This window comes from Aspergillus aculeatinus (genome assembly GCF_003184765.1).
Source record: "Aspergillus aculeatinus CBS 121060 unplaced genomic scaffold BO66scaffold_34, whole genome shotgun sequence".
NCBI classification, from domain to species: Eukaryota; Fungi; Ascomycota; class Eurotiomycetes; order Eurotiales; family Aspergillaceae; genus Aspergillus; species Aspergillus aculeatinus.
The window spans coordinates 229,675-248,668 of NW_020291503.1; the positions used below are offsets into that span (position 1 = coordinate 229,675).

General features: G+C 56.5%; 10 protein-coding genes and 1 non-coding gene across 11 annotated transcripts; 7 read left to right on the forward strand and 4 right to left on the reverse strand.

Moving 5' to 3' along the window:
• Positions 1-33: 33 nt before the first annotated feature.
• Positions 34-1,584, reverse strand: BO66DRAFT_455172 (eukaryotic aspartyl protease; the record flags this gene model as incomplete). Its single annotated transcript, XM_025652069.1, has 2 exons — positions 592-1,584; positions 34-483 (listed from the first exon to the last, which is right to left on the reverse strand). The coding sequence occupies exons 1-2, from the start codon at positions 1,534-1,536 to the stop codon at positions 34-36; spliced, it is 1,395 nt and encodes a 464-aa protein (XP_025502330.1). The 5' UTR covers positions 1,537-1,584.
• A 1,129-nt stretch (positions 1,585-2,713) lies between these two features.
• On the reverse strand, positions 2,714-3,286 carry BO66DRAFT_440121 (uncharacterized protein; the record flags this gene model as incomplete). The annotated part of the gene is made up of 2 exons (XM_025651220.1): positions 2,714-3,151; positions 3,236-3,286. The coding sequence occupies 2 exons, from the start codon at positions 3,284-3,286 to the stop codon at positions 2,714-2,716; spliced, it is 489 nt and encodes a 162-aa protein (XP_025502331.1).
• A 990-nt stretch (positions 3,287-4,276) lies between these two features.
• Positions 4,277-5,159, forward strand: BO66DRAFT_412787 (uncharacterized protein; the record flags this gene model as incomplete). Its single annotated transcript, XM_025649370.1, has 3 exons — positions 4,277-4,619; positions 4,698-4,788; positions 4,856-5,159. The coding sequence occupies 3 exons, from the start codon at positions 4,277-4,279 to the stop codon at positions 5,157-5,159; spliced, it is 738 nt and encodes a 245-aa protein (XP_025502332.1).
• Positions 5,160-6,022: 863 nt separating this feature from the next.
• BO66DRAFT_326874 (zinc finger MYND domain-containing protein) lies at positions 6,023-7,038 on the forward strand (the record flags this gene model as incomplete). Its single annotated transcript, XM_025643922.1, has 2 exons — positions 6,023-6,470; positions 6,536-7,038. The coding sequence occupies 2 exons, from the start codon at positions 6,023-6,025 to the stop codon at positions 7,036-7,038; spliced, it is 951 nt and encodes a 316-aa protein (XP_025502333.1).
• Positions 7,039-7,239: 201 nt separating this feature from the next.
• BO66DRAFT_326915 (FAD-binding oxidoreductase) lies at positions 7,240-8,699 on the reverse strand (the record flags this gene model as incomplete). The annotated part of the gene is made up of 3 exons (XM_025643923.1): positions 7,240-7,726; positions 7,831-8,329; positions 8,390-8,699. 3 exons carry the CDS (start codon positions 8,697-8,699, stop codon positions 7,240-7,242), a joined length of 1,296 nt encoding a protein of 431 aa, XP_025502334.1.
• A 97-nt stretch (positions 8,700-8,796) lies between these two features.
• On the forward strand, positions 8,797-10,417 carry BO66DRAFT_421556 (cytochrome P450; the record flags this gene model as incomplete). The annotated part of the gene is made up of 4 exons (XM_025649967.1): positions 8,797-9,297; positions 9,334-9,644; positions 9,706-9,988; positions 10,046-10,417. The coding sequence occupies exons 1-4, from the start codon at positions 8,959-8,961 to the stop codon at positions 10,415-10,417; spliced, it is 1,305 nt and encodes a 434-aa protein (XP_025502335.1). The 5' UTR covers positions 8,797-8,958.
• A 165-nt stretch (positions 10,418-10,582) lies between these two features.
• BO66DRAFT_393080 (FAD-binding oxidoreductase) lies at positions 10,583-12,480 on the forward strand. Its single transcript, XM_025647672.1, has 2 exons — positions 10,583-11,699; positions 11,760-12,480. The coding sequence occupies exons 1-2, from the start codon at positions 10,675-10,677 to the stop codon at positions 12,220-12,222; spliced, it is 1,488 nt and encodes a 495-aa protein (XP_025502336.1). The 5' UTR covers positions 10,583-10,674; the 3' UTR covers positions 12,223-12,480.
• Positions 12,481-12,541: 61 nt separating this feature from the next.
• BO66DRAFT_t214 lies at positions 12,542-12,640 on the forward strand. Its single transcript has one exon. It is a non-coding gene; the product is annotated as a tRNA-Gln (tRNA).
• An 832-nt stretch (positions 12,641-13,472) lies between these two features.
• Positions 13,473-14,943, forward strand: BO66DRAFT_412792 (glycoside hydrolase family 28 protein; the record flags this gene model as incomplete). The annotated part of the gene is made up of 4 exons (XM_025649371.1): positions 13,473-13,733; positions 13,826-14,248; positions 14,318-14,447; positions 14,621-14,943. 4 exons carry the CDS (start codon positions 13,473-13,475, stop codon positions 14,941-14,943), a joined length of 1,137 nt encoding a protein of 378 aa, XP_025502337.1.
• A 312-nt stretch (positions 14,944-15,255) lies between these two features.
• On the reverse strand, positions 15,256-17,031 carry BO66DRAFT_429927 (putative MFS multidrug transporter; the record flags this gene model as incomplete). The annotated part of the gene is made up of 4 exons (XM_025650492.1): positions 16,732-17,031; positions 16,177-16,671; positions 15,365-16,120; positions 15,256-15,279 (listed from the first exon to the last, which is right to left on the reverse strand). The coding sequence occupies exons 1-4, from the start codon at positions 16,951-16,953 to the stop codon at positions 15,256-15,258; spliced, it is 1,497 nt and encodes a 498-aa protein (XP_025502338.1). The 5' UTR covers positions 16,954-17,031.
• Positions 17,032-18,333: 1,302 nt separating this feature from the next.
• On the forward strand, positions 18,334-18,781 carry BO66DRAFT_440129 (uncharacterized protein; the record flags this gene model as incomplete). The annotated part of the gene is made up of 4 exons (XM_025651221.1): positions 18,334-18,408; positions 18,463-18,536; positions 18,587-18,631; positions 18,685-18,781. The coding sequence occupies 4 exons, from the start codon at positions 18,334-18,336 to the stop codon at positions 18,779-18,781; spliced, it is 291 nt and encodes a 96-aa protein (XP_025502339.1).
• Between the last annotated feature and the right edge of the window lie 213 nt (positions 18,782-18,994).

The following is an 18,994-nucleotide window of genomic DNA, read 5'->3' on the forward strand; positions in this document are numbered from 1 at the left end:
CTGCAAACCTTTGTCATGCCCCTAAAATAGAGGTTATACCCTCTTCAACGGCGCCAACCCAAACACATTCCTCTCAAAGTCCAACACGACATACAACCCCTTCAGAATCCCATCCCCCACCGAAATCACCGTCGCATCCCCGCTCTCCGTACGACTATGCTCCCACACGTGGGCATTGAGATAGCACTCCCCAGTCTCATAGATCTTCTGCACGTACTCCTGGGCTCCGACCGAGTAATTCCCGCGGCGATCGAACTCATACACCAGCTCCGGACGGCCGTCCGTCGCGCAGTCAACCACATACCAATCCTGCGTGGCCATGCCCGTCGTGCTCGACGTCCACTGGGCCGCGATCGCCGCGCGCGTCGCCGCATCCGCCTTCCGGCCGCCGGTCCGCCGCACCAGCTCCGCGTACTGGCGCGCCGTCACGGGGACGCCCAGCCCCTCGGAGCCGTCGTCCAGCACCGCGAGCGGGGTGATCAACTCCGGTCCAGCCGTAGAGTTATACCGCGGGGACCCGCGCCGGAAGGCCCGGTCGCGGTGGTCCGCCGGCAGGAAGTCCTTGTTCAGGGCCGTCGCGGGGAACGGAACGGCGTAGTTGGTCGGCGACGACGACGACGACGACGACGACCACCGCTTCTCGCCGTCGGGGCGGGGCTCGGGCTCGACGATCCACCCCCCCGTCCAGCGCGTGGCCCAGAAGTTCCAGATCGAGGGCTTGATGGGCAGGAACATCTCGTCGCCGAGCCACGGCGGCGTGACGATGGGATACCAGATCACCTGGTCGGCGTCGTACAGGGACGGGTCCGTGCCCCCGAAGACGAACTTGGCGTCGCCGCCGTGGCAGAATCTCTTGGACGAGAGCTTGGCGCAGCTGTTGAACCCGATCTGCGCGCCCGCGCGGCCCTGTTTCCAGGCTTGGTAGTGCGTCGGGTGGTAGGTCGCGTTCAGGCCGGGGATGACCGGCGCGAGGCCGAAGATGCCCCCGAACGGGACGGGGGGCACGTAATGGCCCGCGAAGGGGAAGTCGGAGACTTGGATTGTGGTGGATGGGGTGGTGCAGATGTGGGAGGTGTTGTCGGGGTGGTTGATGCAGACTGTGTCGGTGGCGTAGTTGACGGTGAAGTCGGGCGAGTAGAGGCTCGTGTCCCACCGGAGGCGCGGGAGGATGGTTTGGTTGCTGTAGCTCGTCGAGGCGCGCTCGTCGAAGTAGCTCTGGCCCGCGGCGACGCAGTGGGCTGGGTCGTAGCGTCCCTCGCAGCGGGCGCTGCGCGTGAACAGCGTCACCCAGGCCCAGTCGCTCAGTACGGTCAGGCTCTGCGGCGGGGTGCCGACTGTGATGTTGAAGAGGTAGCCGAAGCCGTTCCAATTTGCGGGCACGGAGACCGATGGAAGGGACTTGGAGCTTCCCAGCCAGCCCAGTTTAGTCACGAAGGGTGACTGCCAGTTCACCAGATTGTTTACGCTGGCGGTTCCGGAGAGGAAGATCGAAGCAAGAATGGAGGCGAGCGCCCCGAACAGGAGAAGGACATACATGGCGCAACTGAGAGAGTTGTCGCACTCACGCAAACTGCCAAACCCGAAGCCAAAATGACAACCAGCATTATCTGCATCTGTCCCAGATATGGTAACTATAAATTATCATTATAGAGAGAGTGCTTCGGCGGTTTCCTGATCTCAACCTCGAATCTCGATGCTGTCACGTGGGGGACTTGCCCTAGAAATGCGCCGAAGGCCCCACTCGTCGGCCCTGCCTCGATTCCCGTCAGATAAAGTCCCCGCGGCACCGAACCATCCACCGGCGACGCAAAGTGGTAGATTGTGATCAGTAAATCCTATAGTTTCAACTAGAGACTCACTTTGAGAATATCTATCATTCAGAGCATCGAGCTTACTTGGCTTGAGCTTGACTCCTGCTGCTGAGTCTTACCAAGGCTGACTTAGCCTGGGCATAGCACATGATTTATTAAACATAGAGTTCGATTAGATGACCCGGGCACTCGAAGGCGGCAGGCTGGACTTGACTGACTTTGGACTGAGATAGCAAACAGACACCTTGATCAGGCCACTGAGTAAGAAAACTAGCTCAACATGTCACCACCGACTCATCACCCGGTCGGAGTCTATAGATGTACCTACTACAACCAGTATCTCTACAGTTGGGCAAATAATACATCGTTCTGACCAGCCCTTGTGCCTACTGCCGGTCACTGTGTGAAAAGTGGCAGGAAAAGAACATCTTGGTCCGTTCGATCATTCGACCGTATAAGTACGTTCATTGAAAGAAGGAAAGATGCCGAGGCTCTAGCTTGCTTTGTCTTCACATTGGAACGTGCCTTCTCTGAGGGTGTTTTGTGCTCCATTCTACAATACGACAGATCAGGAGTGCAAAAGTCGCTTCCTCGTGGGTGCGGGCCCGCTACTGATGAGACCAAGCTGACTGAATCCTGCACGCACCGGCACCATGCTAAGTTCCTCATCAAACGCAGAGTGCCATTGCACAAGAGATACAAAGACTGCTTGACAATGGTGATTCCCTAGGTAAGAGACTGACAAAGGTTACACCAAACGCCCCCAACTCCCTAATATGTCATTTGCTTAACGCAGACCCCCGGACTGGGTGCGTCATCTCCACAAAAATCATCATCATCATCATCATCATCATCATCATTTCATGCATCAGCCCGTGACCGTCGTGACCCCTCTCCAGCCGCTAATGCCTGTACACCCCGCCCGTCTCCTCCGCATTCGATCTCATCTCCGCGATATCCGTGTTCGCAATGACCAGATTTGCAGCGAGCAGGTCGAGGAGCTCGGGGACCATCCGCACCGTGGCCTCGACCTCGCGCGTCTGGTCGTGGATGCCCACCACGAGGACGGTCTGGTCCGCGGCCGTGCGCTCGTCCGCGATGAAGACCGAGTACGGGTTGACGACGGTGTCGCGGGCGGTCTCGGTAACGAAGCGGACCACTTCGGGGAGGCCCATCCCCACAAACGGGGAGATGAAGCCATCGGCCACGTGCCCGTCTGAGGTGGCGGAATCGTAGTCGAGCTGGAGAAGGCGGTCGCGCTGGTCGGTGTCGAGAACGATGACGGAGGGCGGCGCTTCGGTGTTGTGGTCCTTCGATGCGGTGAGCATCGCGTTGAGGGTCTGCGATGTGAAGTACAATCCAGCTTAATCAGCGTTGTGTGCGTGGGTGAAGTCGGTTGGGGGAAAGCAGACGGTATGACGGACCGGGATTGGTATTTCTGCGGTGCAGATAATCGCGACGAGATCTCCGCTCATGATGGATGTCCTCGTGAGGGGGAGATGGGTGGAGGTTGTTGTCAGCTTGTTCGGAGGTGGGTTGAGAGTCGCAAAGCGGTTTCCGAGCTGTCGCTTTATATCCCGGTCGGACACGTGAGTTACACCGTCCCAAGCCACCCATGCCATGATATCGATGCCTAGAATCAGACACCAATGAGGACTCGAGACTTGTCGAAATGGAGCCTACCTACCTATTCACTGCGGGGTGTGTGACAGCGCTTTCCCAAAAGGCCACCACCTTAGTTCTAATCTGGGCGATGCGGACTTCCGGCTGTGGCCTTAATTGAGAGTGAATTCTGCGATTAATGTTAATGGAACTACATGTTTGTACAAAGAACTTTACCCACGGCTTTGCACTCACCTGTATCCTCGTCCTCAATAATAGATAACATATCATACTGCCCATCGCTAGACGCCAAGACAACATCATCCCCGCCAACCGCATGTTGCGCTATTTGATCCTCAAGCTCTAAGTGCGGGTCATACAGATGACCAGTATCGTCTAACATTCCCGTTAATGGCCAAGGGATTTTCAGATGGTATATGAGGCCTTGATTTGTGTAGTTTCAGTCAGCGGTGACCCTGACACCGCAGGTCTTCCAGAGCTCCTATGCCATGGGGAGACTATGGCCAACAAACATCAAGGAAGACATCGACCCGCAGTCGACTTTACCTCCCACAGAGATTGGCAGAGTATCTTCAAAAGCGTACAGTGCTAAGAATACAAGTGGGGAGTACGGCCTGGTTCGCAATGAATGATAGGACAAACACTCATGATGGAGGTCCGAACGCGCCGTCAGCTGAGCTTTGTACCTCCCGACAAGCACAAGGCCAAGAGATGTACCCAGGAGGGTGGCCTGCCATGAATTAATGAATGAGTATAAAGGGCGCAATGACCTGCGTTAAAAGAAACGGGCATAATATGCCGATTCTACCGCCAATGTTCGGGATCGCAACAGAACCCCCAACATGAAGCTCCCCTCGGCTTTCTCCCTGCTTTTCGTTCTGGTAGTGGTGGAGGTGGTAGCGCAGATCAACTACTCGCAGAACTGTTCCAACAGCATCGGGACCTGCCAGAACGCTTGCTGGGCAGTCCTATGCAATCGCGTGACGCGAACGTTGACCTACGATTCCAACAGGGCCAACCAGGCCCCCCGCCGCAGGGCATCGGGCTGCAGCAGGAACCCGTGCAATAACAGCAACCTTCCCTACCGCAGGTTTGGAAACTCATGCGACGAGTATCCCTTCGCCAGTGTCAGGCAGGGCGGAGCAGGGGCCAAGTTGCGCTGTGTTCCTAAAGGCCAGAATGACAGTATGTGGATGGGTATCCCGAGCCCATGACTGAACCCGTGACTGGAGCAGCGAACTGACTTGCCTCTCTGATCTCCAGGCCAGGGAGGTCAGCTTTCGGCGTTCTACCGCAACAGCGGAATCCGGAACGGTCAGAGAAATGGGGTCACTTTGCGTAAATACGGGGGAGCGTAAGTTCTCACGTCCTTGTTGATCAGGCCGGTAACTGACGAGTATGGACCCTGGATCTTTTTGTAGACAGAGGCCGACCTGCACGAACGACGGGGGTCAATTCCATCTTCGAGGTGGCAGCTTTGTTCTCGGGCGCAGAGGAGGGGATCTTGATCGAGATGTGATCCCTGCTGACAATAGCACAATGGTTGACCAGGCAGGGGAGTGGGAGCCAGTGAGCCTGAGAACCCTTGAAGATGAGGATGGCATCCTCCATCTCGTCATCGCTGAAGATCCAGATAATCCGATCCGAGTGGGAGACGAGGTATGGACTGATTCGAAAAATGGGACTGTCAGACTTGTGCGGGAAGTTCCGAGTAGTGAAACATGAGACGAGGGATCCGGAAGACATGTTAGCGAGGAACGAGAGTAAATGGCTGCAATAGCTGGGACTCGTGGGAATGCATGCCTTCTCGGGAAGAGGACTTGTAGCATAAGGTCTGCTTTATGATGCTACATCTACGTTGCTAATATCAAGTTGTGTGGATATACACATGTTATTCTAAGGTATATTGCTTCCACTTACAAAGATCTGTAACTTAATAAGTAGTAATAGCACAGTAGTAGGTACACAATTTAGACTTTTACTTTACATACTAGGTCTTGTAAAACAGATGTAGCAGCTCAACACTACTATTTAAAATATAACCAGCAGTATTCCAACTCGGATTTATACAGCAATCTATATTATCAGCAGCTGATACTGATTAACAGAGCTTCCTTCTCACTAATAAATCTTTTCCTGGGGATAATTGCCTATTCGGTGCAATATCTATCATACGTCAATTTGGATGTAGAACTATGTTTCAAGCGAGATCAATAATTTATTCTATGAAATCTGAAAGGGAACAATACAAAAACAATGTTGAAGAGCAGGTAGACCTCGTAGAGACAGTCATTGTGGCTGACAACCCACGATATGGTTAAAGCAGCGACATATTTTGTTTGACCTGCGACTAGTCACCCTCCCACCCACAGTGAATGAAGCAAACGCGTTGCCAGATTCACAGCCAGGCCATACACCAGCAACCATCACATAGAAGTAGCGCGAGCCCACAAACACATCTACTAAGAAAACCACACCTCCTCTCCTACATCCCACCACCCTGTTACCCTGCCCCACCATCATCGAACCCATCACCACCGTCACCAAACACATCACCACAACCCACCAGCATCTCAAACTACACCACAATGCCGGCCTCACCCCCCACCATCTGCGCAGCCTGCGGCTCAAACGCCACCCTCCACTGCGCCGGCTGCCTGAACCCCCCGGCCTACCTACCAGGCCACACCATCAGCGCCGCGTACTGCACCCGCGCCTGTCAAAAGCGCCACTGGCCCGTCCACAAACACGTCTGCAAGGTGATGGCGCAGCGAAATAAGCTCCACCGCGCCGCCCGCGTCCTCAAAACAGCATTGCTCACCTACCGCGCGACACTGTACGACATCGCCCTCACGAAGATCGACCTCCGCGACGGGACGCTCTACCTGCACCAGGAGGCCAGAGACCCCGGGACCCGCGCACACTACCCAGAACACCTGACCACCATCCCGGAGGAGAGGGAGGCAGCGCTGTGCGTGAACCAGTGTACTGCCGCGATGGTGCTGTTGAGTGGGTTGATCAGGGGCCTTTTGGCTGGTACGCACTCCTCCCGTGATCCCGCACTGATGACCTGGGCCATGTGTACTGACATGGGGGGGTAGGGATGGACACGCGAATCGAATTCATGGACCTGCAGATCGAGAAGAAACCCCGTCCGACGAGACTCGTCCCCGGCCCTGACCCGACGGGGTGTCCGCATACCGTGCTGGTGGTGACGATGCGCCTCTCGGGCGAGGAGTGGGTGCTTGATCCTACGGGCGGACAGTATGGGTATCGCGAGGTTCTGGTCCCGTTTAGGCAGTATCTGGAGGATCGCGAGGCGAGGCCGTGGGGGTATCCGGTGCCGTATGATGCGACGGAGACGTCGGATTTGGATTTTCTGGTTGGTCTTTCGGGGTTGGGGGCGCGGAGGAGGGATTTGGAGGTGGAGACGAGGGCGCGGGCGCATTTTGCGGGGTTCGTGAGGGATAATGTTGGGAAGGAGATGTGGGAGGGTAGTGCGGATGAGTTCGAGAAGAGGTTGGAGGGGTTTGATAGGAGGTTGAAGGAGCATTTGTTGGAATTCCGTGTGTGGGGCGTGGTTGCGCAAGGTAGGTTTTCTTAGGCTGGTCGGGGTAAGAGAACATGGGAATTTGTTAATACTACCTTATCGACTAGCCACTCGGTGAAGTCATGGCTCCATGACAGTGTACACCAAAACCTGCTGAGCGTCTATGATGCTGTTGCAATAGCGTACAAATAGAAGCCACGCAGAACTCGCGCATCTGGTTACTTTTCAAATACTATTCTACATAAATCGCAGCTACTAGTCAGAAAGCTTAAAGCCTCCTGGCACATTACGCCGAAAGACACCCCTGGGATCGTATGCTGAAGCAACGCGTTGCAGCACTTCCACGCTGGCCGGACCGTAACTGCCGATCGGGCTTTGCCAGGAAGCCGCGTAATTCAAGTACCGGTATGGCACTTGAACACCCTCCTCCGGAGTCAGCGCATCCACTGCCCTGATAATGGACTGCGTTGCTTGCTGGACAAGCTGAGAGTCTTGCTCCAGCGGCCAGTAGAGGGATACGAGGCAGAGGACCTGATTCCGCTCCGGATGGCTGTCCGGCGGAATCCCGAGGCTGTTCGGCGGTGCCGATGCCGGCTGTAACGCAGGGATGGACTGATAGACGAGCACGCTGGTCAGGTTCAGAACATCCCCCGCAATGCTCAAGGTGGTCGCGTTCCACGCGTCGTACACCTTCTTGAGGATGGTGGGCGAGACCCGAAAGGTTGCCGTTGCGTAAACGGCACTGGGCGCCGGCTCTCAGCGAAGAACAACACTCGACGAGAGATGAACAAAAAGCAAAACAAGAACAAACAACGAGAGAAAAGAGAGATCCAGGGGGAAACTTACTACTGGTCCATAGGCTGGTAGCGTGTAAGCTCTGCACTGAAATCCGTGGTATTGGAAATGCGCATCGTGTTCAGCGCCTGTGGCTTGATGTCCGTAAACCGCTGCAAAGAGGCAGGGGCGGCTGATGCATTCGAATAGTACATAATGTTGGAGACGGACCCCTGATCCTCGGCGCCGTAGTACAGATAGCTCTGTTCGATCTCGGCGAAGGGGTCGAAATTGGCCGGGTCCTTGAAGGCCGTGAACGCCGCCAATTGCTCCTCGACAGTCGAGATATCGTACTGGATCCCGCCGCCCCAGTACGGACCTTGGGGGAAAGACCGCAGGTCGAAGCGGGTGACGATCCCGAAGTTGTTCTGGCCGCCCTTGAGCGCAGCGATGAGATCCGCATGGTGGCTCGCGTTGGCGTTTACGATCTCGCCGGAGGCAAGAACGACTTCCATGTTGAGCACGTTGTCGCAGGCAAATCCATACCTCGGGGAGAACGCTGATATACCTCCTGTTCGGCTTCAGCGGGATGTTTACACACAGTCACGAATTCTGGAAAAAGAGACCTTACCGCCGGTGATGAGACCGCCCACACCCACAGACCCAGTCCGACCTCCTATCACCACCCGATCATATCCATCAACTGCTTGGTATACTTCATTCCAAGTCAATCCGGTTCCAACCTGGACGGTGTATGTATCACTGTCGATATCAATGCTGTTCAGGCCCCGAAGGTCGATTGTCACGCCCCTGTTAGCAATAGCAGCTCCCGAATTGGGCGAATGGCCCCCAGAGCGGATTGAGAAGGTAGAGTTTGCTGATGCCGACAGAATTTTCACAATAGTCGATACTTCCTCCTCTAAGGATGGGGAACGATGCATGTAAGTCTTCTCACTACAATTCAGAATTTCAGAATCCATGCTATCATTTATCTGGAAAGACTGGGGTAGGCCTTTCTCCCAGAACTCGAATTGACTCCACCAGTACTGATCTTTCTACAGGTCATGCCGGCTCATTCTTCCAGGACTTCAATGGAGCAATTGCGGACGCAACGTGCGTACTTCAACATCCGTAACTCATGACAACGCCAAGTCTGACCAACCCAGAAAATACTACAACGACACGAAAGAACCGTTCCCCATGGTTGTCGGCGGCCAACAATTATACATCCTTTCGAGCCCAAAGCATATTTCTGAACTCTACAAAGACACCGTGAGCTTCAATCGTGACCTGATGAGCAAGGAACTCTATCACAGAGCCGGTATGCCTCGCCGAGTAGTGGACCGCATTTTTGATGTCGATCCCAAGGCCCCGTACAATGTCAATAGCGCCCGGTGTATGCACAGCACGGATGTTATGATGGCTTTATACCGTCAACATCTCTCACCCGGCAAAGGTCTTGACGACCTCCTCGCCGACCAAATAGCACCTTGCATCCTCAAAGCACTTGCTCCTAAGACGATGCCAGCACCTGCGTCCGTCCGAGCTGCATCTCTCCACAACCTGTGCATTGAGGTATTCGTGAAAGGCATAGCAGAAGCGTACTACGGACCTGTTCTCTGGGAGATTGAGCCGAACTTTGTGGAATGGTATATGGTGTGGGAAAGGGTGAACTCGAAGTTCATCTTCGGCTTGCCGGCGTTCCTCAGCCGGGACATGCAAACTGCCCGACGGCATCTGGTGGGCACCTTTTCAAAGTACTTCACCCTACCGCAAGAGCAGCGAGAGCGGGGGAATTGGTGGGTTCAGGCGGTGGAAGGGGTCCTCCGCCAAGATAAGCTCAACGACCATGAGATTGGCTGCATGTTCATGCTACAAACTTGGGCGTGAGTAGCCCTGTGCCGCTGGGATTGCCATTTCACATTCCCTAACCACAGACGAAAACAGGATTCTGGGAAACATGTTCAAAACTGCCTTCTGGCTCGTTGCGCATATCGTGTACGACCCAAGCATTCAGGACGCGATCCGGGTTGAGATCCAACCTGCCTTGACAGGCGACCAGGTCGATCATCAATATCTCGTCGAGCATTGTCCCCACCTGGATTCGCTCTTCTCGGAGGTGCTACGTCTAAGAATGGCCAGTCCCATGGTGCGCGACATTGCGGTGACAAGTGCGATCGGCGGAAAGACGGTACGAGCCGGGAGCCGCGTCCTTATAAGTCCTGGTGCCGTGTGTTTAGCGTTGAACCTAGACCGAGAAAAGACGCTGACACAAGATACGGTACAGGCCTCCTACAGGCAGTTGCACCTCAACCCCGACGTCTGGGGCAGTGCACCGCACGTCCTGGAGGCGGATCGCTTTGCCAAGGATCCAGGGCTGCGATCGAATGCCAGCTATCGGCCGTGGGGCGGAGGCAGTACGGCCTGTCCCGGACGGTTTCCGGCCAAACAAGCTATTTTCTGCTTTGTGGCTCACTTGCTGCGAGACTTTGAGATCGGGCTGCAGCAGCAGGAGGGGACATCCGCGGCAGATGCGCCGGACCACCCCGATCGCGGACGGTTTCCTCGTGCGGACTGGTCCCGCCCCAGCCCTGGCATCGTAGGACCCCTGGAGGGAGAGGATCTCACCCTTGTAATCCGTCGGATAAATCGGAAGTGATCGTGCCATGTTTGCTTTCTCCCTGGCTGAACTAGTGAATCCGTACTTTTCTGGTTGCATGGGTGGCCGGCTTTGGTTGGATGCACGAAACAAAGAAAAGTGACGATCGGCGGTTAGGGCTTACGACTAATTTCCTGATGCTTGAATCCTGCGCTGTTCTAGTACATCTAGGTTACCAAGTCTTACTATCCCCTCCGTCTCCAGCTTACCTTTCTGCCTACCTAAATTATTTTTCTTGTGTGCTCGATCGCCCTCAAATGGCTTCAGTTGTTTTGTATGCAGCCGGTGCTGTTGGGCTGTGGGCGGCTGCAAGGTTTTACCACCAGCAGCCAGCTACCAATCCAACGGCCTGCAACCTCCTCAGTTCCCAACTTCAAGGACTGGTGTCTCTCACCCACAGTCCCGGCTACAACGAGTCCATCGGTTCTTTCTTCAGTTACCAAGAACAAAACGTCCATCCCGCGTGCGTGGTCCGGCCCACCTCCGCCCAAGATGTCTCGATTATTGTTGAGACCATGGCCGTCGCGCACCGCGAGCGCGGGGAGCAGTTCGCCATCCGCAGCGGCGGACACGGCTTGTTTGCCGGTGCAGCCAACATTCAGGATGGCGTCACCGTCGACCTCCGCAGCATGAGCACCGTCGAGGTGAGTTCCGACCGTGCGACCGTGCAGATCGGAGCAGGAGCCCGCTGGCTCCAGGTCTACCAGGTCCTGGATCCGCTCAACATCACCGTCACGGGGGGACGCGATGCGGCCATTGGGGCCGGAGGCTTCCTGACGGGCGGTGGCATCGGGGTCCCCAGCGTGACGGCCGGATGGGGCTGCGACGACGTGCTGGAGTACGAGATCGTCGTGGCCAGCGGGGAGATCCTGCGCGTCTCTGCCGACAGACATCCCGACCTCTTCGTGGCCCTGAAAGGCGGGTCGAGCAACTTCGGCGTGGTGACCCGGTTCACCATGCGGACGCACCCGCTCGGCAAGCTCTGGGCAGGCTTCACCGCATACCCCGGGACGGAGGCGCCGCGCCTCCTAGCCGCGTACTCGGACTTCATGGAGCCGGCGAACCTGGACCCCCACGCGGACTTGATCGAGTCGTACGGGTGGACAAGTAAGCATGCGGCCGTCCATGCGACCCTCATCATGCTATACGCCCAGCCACGCCCGTACCCCGCCGTCTATCAAAACCTGATCAACAACAGCACGGTGCTGTACAACACCTTGCGAGTGACGAACATGTCCGACTTCGTCATCGAGGAGGATAGCTACCAGGTTCCTGGATTTAGGTCTGTCCTGTCTTTAAAACCTCAATCCCTGTTTCTGTGTGATGCTGACACCTCCAATAGCACAATGTACTACACCACCACTTTCGCCCACGATCCTGCCGTGTACTCGGCCATCTTCGACCTGTACAACAAATCCGTGGCCTCAATCTCGGTGGTTAAACACATGAACTGGTACATCAGCTTCCAGCCTACCCCCTCTCTGCACGCCCGCAACAGCTTGGGTCTGGATCCCGCCGACAATCGACTGGTCATTTTTCTGCTGGTGGCTTTCTTCCCGGATCCGAGTGATGCAGAGCTGGTTCACGGGACGGCTATGGCGCTCATCGAGGCGATTGAGGGAGTCACCAAAGATGCCGGAGTGTATCGACCGTTCAAGTATATGAACTACGCCGATGCAGCCCAGGATGTCATTGGGGGGTATGGGGAGGAGAGTGTGGCGGCGCTGCGGCGGACGAGTCGGAAGTATGATCCCGAGGGATTGTTTCAGACGGGTGTGCCGGGAGGGTTCAAGCTCTTTGTGTAGATAGGTTGTGTTGCAGCATTTCCGCCAGTTGAGAGAGGAGGGTGTGTTGCCGGACAGGTCTCTGACTCGCTGCCGCGGAACGACATTCTCGAGTATCGCGGTGTCATGGAACGAAGACTGAGCAAGATGCACCTGCCATCAACCTGATGCGAATTTCAGGGGCCTTGTCTCAGAGATAGAGAAAATAGAGCGAGAGCACTTGTCATGAGACAGGGTGCCTGGTTAGACTTGCAAGTGCCTCAAAAGACTCCCGTAACATGACGCGGAGAAGAGCGTAGAGTGATATCAACTGTCAAAGCGAGCTGCAGCACCGACTACAGGTTGTGTAGTGTAGTGGTTATCACTTTGGATTTTGACCTCGCTTGCCTTCGGGCCAGGAAATATTCCAATAACCCCGGTTCGAACCCGGGCACGACCTTTCTTTTTTGGCCAGCCATCAATGAACTGCATACAACCAGGCATACTTCAAGCTAGCACACTTGTTTTGACTGGAGAGGCACATCACCTATCTAAGGCTATTTCGTCAACTCCAACCGAACCATGGATCAACATCCATCTGACGACTGTGGAATGCCGGATATCTTCAGGGGCTCCTACGCCAAGACCATCGTGCCAAGAAGAGTCCCAGCCGTGAAGCCAAGACAAGAATCAACATCGTCATCAGCCCTGAAATGTCCGCCGCCCGCGAGTGATTCCGCCAATTAGTGCCGTTCCTCCCCCTATACCTCCGCAAACTATGAACCAGGGTCGCTGTATGCCCCCTCTTTACCCAGAACCCCCGTCTAAGCGAGCTGGACTATAAGGTGTTCGCGCCCTCACACGGGCCGTCCTCCGTCTGGGATGGAGGTTAGTCGTTTCGCACTGGTAGAGCGAACCAAGCCACCAGCCCCTGGAGAATATCATTCCGTCGGCGACTTCCCCGGATTGCCCTGGCGGCAACTCAGCCCGAGCTGAGAACACTGGATTCCACGACAGGCTCCTGTTCCCCTATGCTATACTTCGTCCTCGACACGGGGTTGAAACAACCCCAGTCCACCCAGCAAAATGGTTATTCCACCACTTACCATTGATCGAGACGCGGGGGTGGGAGACCCTGCATGATTGTCCTACACCATCACATCTCCTGAGCATCAACTTTGAAGGCTGCTAGAGGCATAAATACCCACCCGCGCCCTCGAACAACCACCACCAAGACCACCAAGACCACCAAGACAATCCGAAGCTTGAACCCTCTTGGCCCGAATCCAACAATGCACCTCAACACCACCCTACTCCTCTCGCTCGCCCTCGGGGCCGCGAGCGTCCTCGCCAGCCCAGCCCCACCAACCATCACGGCCCCGCCCACGGCCGAGGAGATCGCGAAGCGCGCGACGACCTGCACCTTCTCGGGGTCGAATGGCGCCTCGTCGGCCAGCAAGTCCAAAACCTCGTGCTCGACCATTGTGCTGTCGAATGTCGCCGTTCCGTCGGGGACGACACTGGACCTGACCAAGCTGAACGACGGGACTCACGTAGCCACTCCTTATTCCAAGCCATTGCCCCACTCCCCTCCACATTCGCCTCCAAACCTCCTCTTGACCATCCTCTAACGCTAAACGAATAGGTAATCTTCTCCGGCGAAACCACCTTCGGCTACAAGGAATGGAGCGGCCCCCTGATCTCCGTCTCCGGGAGCGACCTCACCATCACCGGGGCGAGCGGGCACAGCATCAACGGCGACGGCAGCCGGTGGTGGGACGGCGAGGGCGGGAACGGGGGCAAGACGAAGCCCAAGTTCTTCGCGGCGCACAGCCTGACCAACTCGGTGATCAGCGGGCTGAAGATCGTCAACTCGCCGGTGCAGGTGTTTAGTGTTGCGGGGTCGGATTATTTGACGCTGAAGGATATCACGATCGACAACTCGGACGGCGACGACAATGGCGGCCATAATACCGATGCGTTTGATATCGGCACGAGCACGTATGTCACGATCTCCGGGGCCACGGTGTATAATCAGGATGATTGTGTGGCTGTGAATTCGGGAGAGGTGAGTTGGGTTCACCCCTCAGCGATTGGGTCTTTTTTGGTCATGGTGGTGGCTAACAGCACCACGCAGAATATCTACTTCTCGGGCGGCTACTGCTCCGGTGGACACGGCTTGTCCATTGGGTCGGTGGGCGGACGCAGTGATAACACGGTCAAGAACGTGACGTTCGTGGATTCGACGATCATCAACTCGGATAATGGTGCGTTTGCGTTTACCTGAGCCCCAGCCTCTTTCCCTTCACCTCACCACCCGCCCCGGTCCCTCAGCCCTGCAGTCCCCTTCCCCTTTCCCTTCCCTTTCTCCACCCCGTACTCAACCCCAGCCCTACCCAACCCTCTCACTCTCAGAACCAAGACTAAGAGGGACAAAAAGGCGTCCGCATCAAAACCAACATCGACACCACCGGCTCCGTGTCCGATGTCACCTACAAGGACATCACGCTCACCTCCATCGCCAAGTACGGGATCGTGGTGCAGCAGAACTACGGCGACACGTCGTCGACGCCCACGACGGGGGTGCCGATCACGGACTTTGTGCTGGACAACGTGCACGGCTCGGTGGTCAGCTCGGGGACCAACATCCTCATCTCGTGCGGGTCGGGCAGTTGTTCGGATTGGACGTGGACGGATGTGAGTGTCAGTGGGGGGAAAACGAGTTCCAAGTGTACGAATGTGCCGAGTGGGGCTAGTTGCTAGCCTTTCTTAGCTTGGGATTGGGATGATGGTGGAGGGGAGGAGGGGGAGGAGGAGGAACAAGGAATTAGGACGTGTCGGGGTTTACTGTTGCTGTCAGGGTAGGGTCAGTGTCAACCGGCTTCATGAGAAATCCACTTCACGATTGTTTACTTCAGGAACGAGCAGGAGCATACGTTGTCTTGAAGTACGAGCAATCACTGGCAGCGTGCAAAGCTATGTTCTAGCACACCAGGTCAAGTCAAACCGTAGCTGAATTATAAACGAGCACATCTATATACAAGCCCACCTCTACGCAAAACATCCTCTCCGCCCTCACCACCACGCAACCCCCTTCCCCTATTCAATCCAGTGTATAAACCACCTAATCCCGCCGATACCTCCCACCCCGCCAATGCACCCAAACCGTAGGCAGAACACTGACCCCGACAATCAACGCGACCACCACCCCGGAACTCTCCGCGACCCCGACACTCTCAAACAAATCCGTAAACCAGAACGGCCCGATGAATCCCCACGTCGACCGCACAAAATTGATGAACACGCCCACGCTCCCCGCATCAGCCGGGTACGTATCCACGGCGTAGGTAATCATGACCGTGGTGACGACCTGGTTCCCGAACGCGGCGATCGCCGTGCCCACCACCGGCACGACCGTCCATTTGCCCTGCTCCGCCTGCGCCGTACACACTAGGAACACCACCATCCCCGCCATCGTCACCAGGTACCCCACGTAACTCAGCCAGAGCCGGTACTCCGGCGCCGGCGGGTGGCCGCCCGTGCGTTTGGCGCGCAGGTTCATCCAGGTGTCCGACAGCACGCCGCCCAGCTGCTCACCCAGAAGGGAGCCAATGATCAACCCCAGAAACTGGAGGCCGAGCTGCTGCGCGTTCAGCCCGAATTTCACCTGCAGCAGTTGCGGGACCTCGACGGAGTTCATTACCGACCCGAACAGGAACACCATAGCGTAGGCCACGGCCGCGATCAGGACGCGGAGGTTGGTGAACAGGGTGAGCGGGTGGTAGAACTCGGCCGCCCGGAAGGGGGTCGGGTCGATGCGGTGGAAGAGGGTGAGGTACTCGCGTTTGAAAGCGGACGTGGTTGACGAGTGCAGGTCGGTGCCGACGTAGCGGGTCTCGGGGCCGAAGGGGAGGTAGAGGATGAATTCGACGGCGTTGGTCTGGAGGAAAGGTCAGTGGGAGATAGATAGGTTGGGGGGAGGCAAGGCTCGCTTACAATAGCCAAAATCCAAAAGATCCAGCGGTATCCCACGCGCTCCGTCACGAACCCGAAGATGAACGGCCCGATCGGCACCCCCAGCGTCACCATCACCGCCCAGATCCCCATGTAGCGCGCGCGCTGGTGGCGGAAGAACATCTCCGTCACGACCGCGCTGCCGATCGCCATGGCCGGCGAGATGAAGAAGGCGACCAGCGCGCGGCACGCCGCCATCGAGGCGTAGTCCGGGCTGCGGGCGCAGCCGATGTTGCACACGCAGCTCAAGACCAGCGACAGCAGGAAGATCGGACGGCGGCCGTAGCGGTTCGACAGCGGCTTCCACAGCAACGGGGCGCCGCCCAGGATGGCGATCTGCAGCGAGGTCAGGTAGCTGGTGCGCTGGATGCTCACCCCCAGGTCCTCGGAGATCGATTCATAGGCAGGGATAATGGCCGCCGCGGTGAACGTGCCCATGCAGGCGTGGAAGGCCACGAGGACCAGGTTCAGGGTTTTCTGCTCTTGGTTATTATTCCCAGCCTTCTACGAGCCACGACACCAGGTGAGATGTTTTACCTTGAAGGCGGGCCAGTTGTACGGATCCGCGGGGTCCATACTCGGCACCGGATCGAGTTCCAGGGTGCCATGGCGTTCGATCAGGTAGGCCTTGTGGGATTCGGACAGTGACTCGACGGCATCGGAGACGTAGGCAGTTTTCTCGGTCGTCTCGAAGTAGTCCGAGTGTGCTTTGCCGGATAGGTCTTCCGGCGAGGAGGTCGACATTTCGATAGATGGCATGATGGGAGGATGGGGTGACAAGCTCTCAGCATCGTATGAGGCCCATGTCAACCTGGGGAAGGGGAGATAAAGAGAAATCCCCCTGCCCTCGACCCCGGACCCTCCGGTTTCCCCTCCCCTCCCCTCGCCTCCCCACGGGGGCGAATCCACGCCTTTCGGACCCGCAGCGGGCCAAACCCGGGGAGCAAACCACAATTAGCCGAGATAAGGACCTGTAGAACGGGCTGGATTGCTCACACGGGGTGACGTGGATCCCCCGGTCATTGCCGCCCATTGTGATTGCCCAGCAAGCGAGCCCCCGGTGGATCGGCGGTAGATAGGAGGCCGCCAACATTGCCGGTCACGCCCGCCTGGGGCTGTCAGGGTCGTTATATAATACCGTCCGACGAGGCAGCCGAGGTGGTCAGCCGTCCGGCCGAGGATGAGGGAGTTCAACTCCCGAGCCAAACTCCCGGATAGCTGTTTTGGGCCTTAGTCGAGCTGGTCCACGTGCCAACCCCGCACGCCGAGTTTGGGATCCAAGCTTCCTTCCCAGGGCCCTTCACATTGTGTTTCGCTGCCTCGAGTCTCTCGACAGTGGTAAGTTGCCAGGCTGCCAGCTAAGTTACGGATGGCACAGCTTAGGTAGCTTGATCCCAAGCCTTGAGGCTTGAGGCTTGACTGTGGCGGATATTTATCCGCTTTGATGAGTCAGTCCTTTTCCGATGGCTGGGATCGCCACACGTACAACATGCATCGTACTGCGCAAAAGGCTGCTGTGCAGCGAAGACAAAATCAGATGCAAGTCTGAAGAATTCACTACCGTCTGCATCGGAGATATAAGCACAGTATATAACGTCGTTTCTCGTGGCCCTGAGGATAATGTTTCACCCGCAACTGGACCCTGCCCAACCTCGGCAATTTAAAGGTTGAAAAGGTTGAAACCCCAGATGGGGTAAAACAAGTGAGATCCCGAGTCCGACTCGGGGTCGACCTGCCGTGTTCGCTCTCAGATCCCATCGTAAACAACTTCAGACGGCCGTGTGCGACAGTCACCTGACCACACCAGACCTAACGTATCGATCACAACGAGGCCAGATTAATTCTCTGCTGATGGACTCAACCATCCCTCAGTACTCCGTACTCAGTAGCAAACCATAACTTAGAATCAACAACCTCGGATTCGACCACCACCGTGACGCAGGGTCGCGCTTGGAATGCGCCGCCCGATCGACGCAAGGGATGTGATCAAACCACAACAAAGGGCCTGCCTGCCCTGCCGCGCCCTCGACAGCTTAAATACTACGTGTCAGATAGTGAGCGCCCGCGACAGTCCATCATCGGCCTCGTTGTTCCCCAAAGAATCAGACCCTGGTGATCTCTCCAACAGCCACCGCCACCATGCTTGCCATCAAATCTTTGTCCCTAAGTGCGCTGCTCCTCGCGGCGGTGAGCAGCGCAATGGAATGGACCACCGTGAGTCGCGTAGACACTCCACCAACCCTCAATCGCACACTGACCAGAAGACAGGTCGGATACGAGACCACGGAGGGGAGTCGCTCCATGCAGGTGCCTTTGAACGACTGCTGGAAGTTCTCGGAAGAGTAAGTGCGATCGATCGTCGATATTCCGAGCAGACATTGACAGGTTACAGGGAGGTCAACACCGTGTTCTTGTCGCGGCCGTGTCGACTATTCACGTAAGCTTCACCCCGGACCACAGAATTGAGGGAAGGTGACTGACAGCGACCAGTGCGATCGGCTGCACTGGCCGGAGTACCATGCTCAACCCAGGCCTTCACACCTCCTCCGACCCGATTCCCTTCATCGACAGTATCGAGTGTTACTAGCGGCGGGGAGGATCGATCTGATGTATCATATGCACTATACACCCGTCTAATGGAAATAATTGCCAATAGCCAGCTTTGCTTTTTCTGAATCGAAGCGGGATTGTCCCGAGACGCCGAAATGTTGGCTTCTCTGGCATGGGTGGATCTGTCGGCTGCGAATACCCGGGACGCCCTTCATGCTGTGTACCCAGCATGCAGGGTCGAAAGTTGAGG

Bases quoted from the DNA above. Each gene is read 5' to 3' on its own strand.
- BO66DRAFT_393080 (XM_025647672.1), top strand. From the start codon at position 10,675: ATGGCTTCAGTTGTTTTGTATGCAGCCGGTGCTGTTGGGCTGTGGGCG. The intron at 11,700-11,759 runs GTCTGTCCTGTC...CACCTCCAATAG, and splicing joins TACCAGGTTCCTGGATTTAG to CACAATGTACTACACCACCA.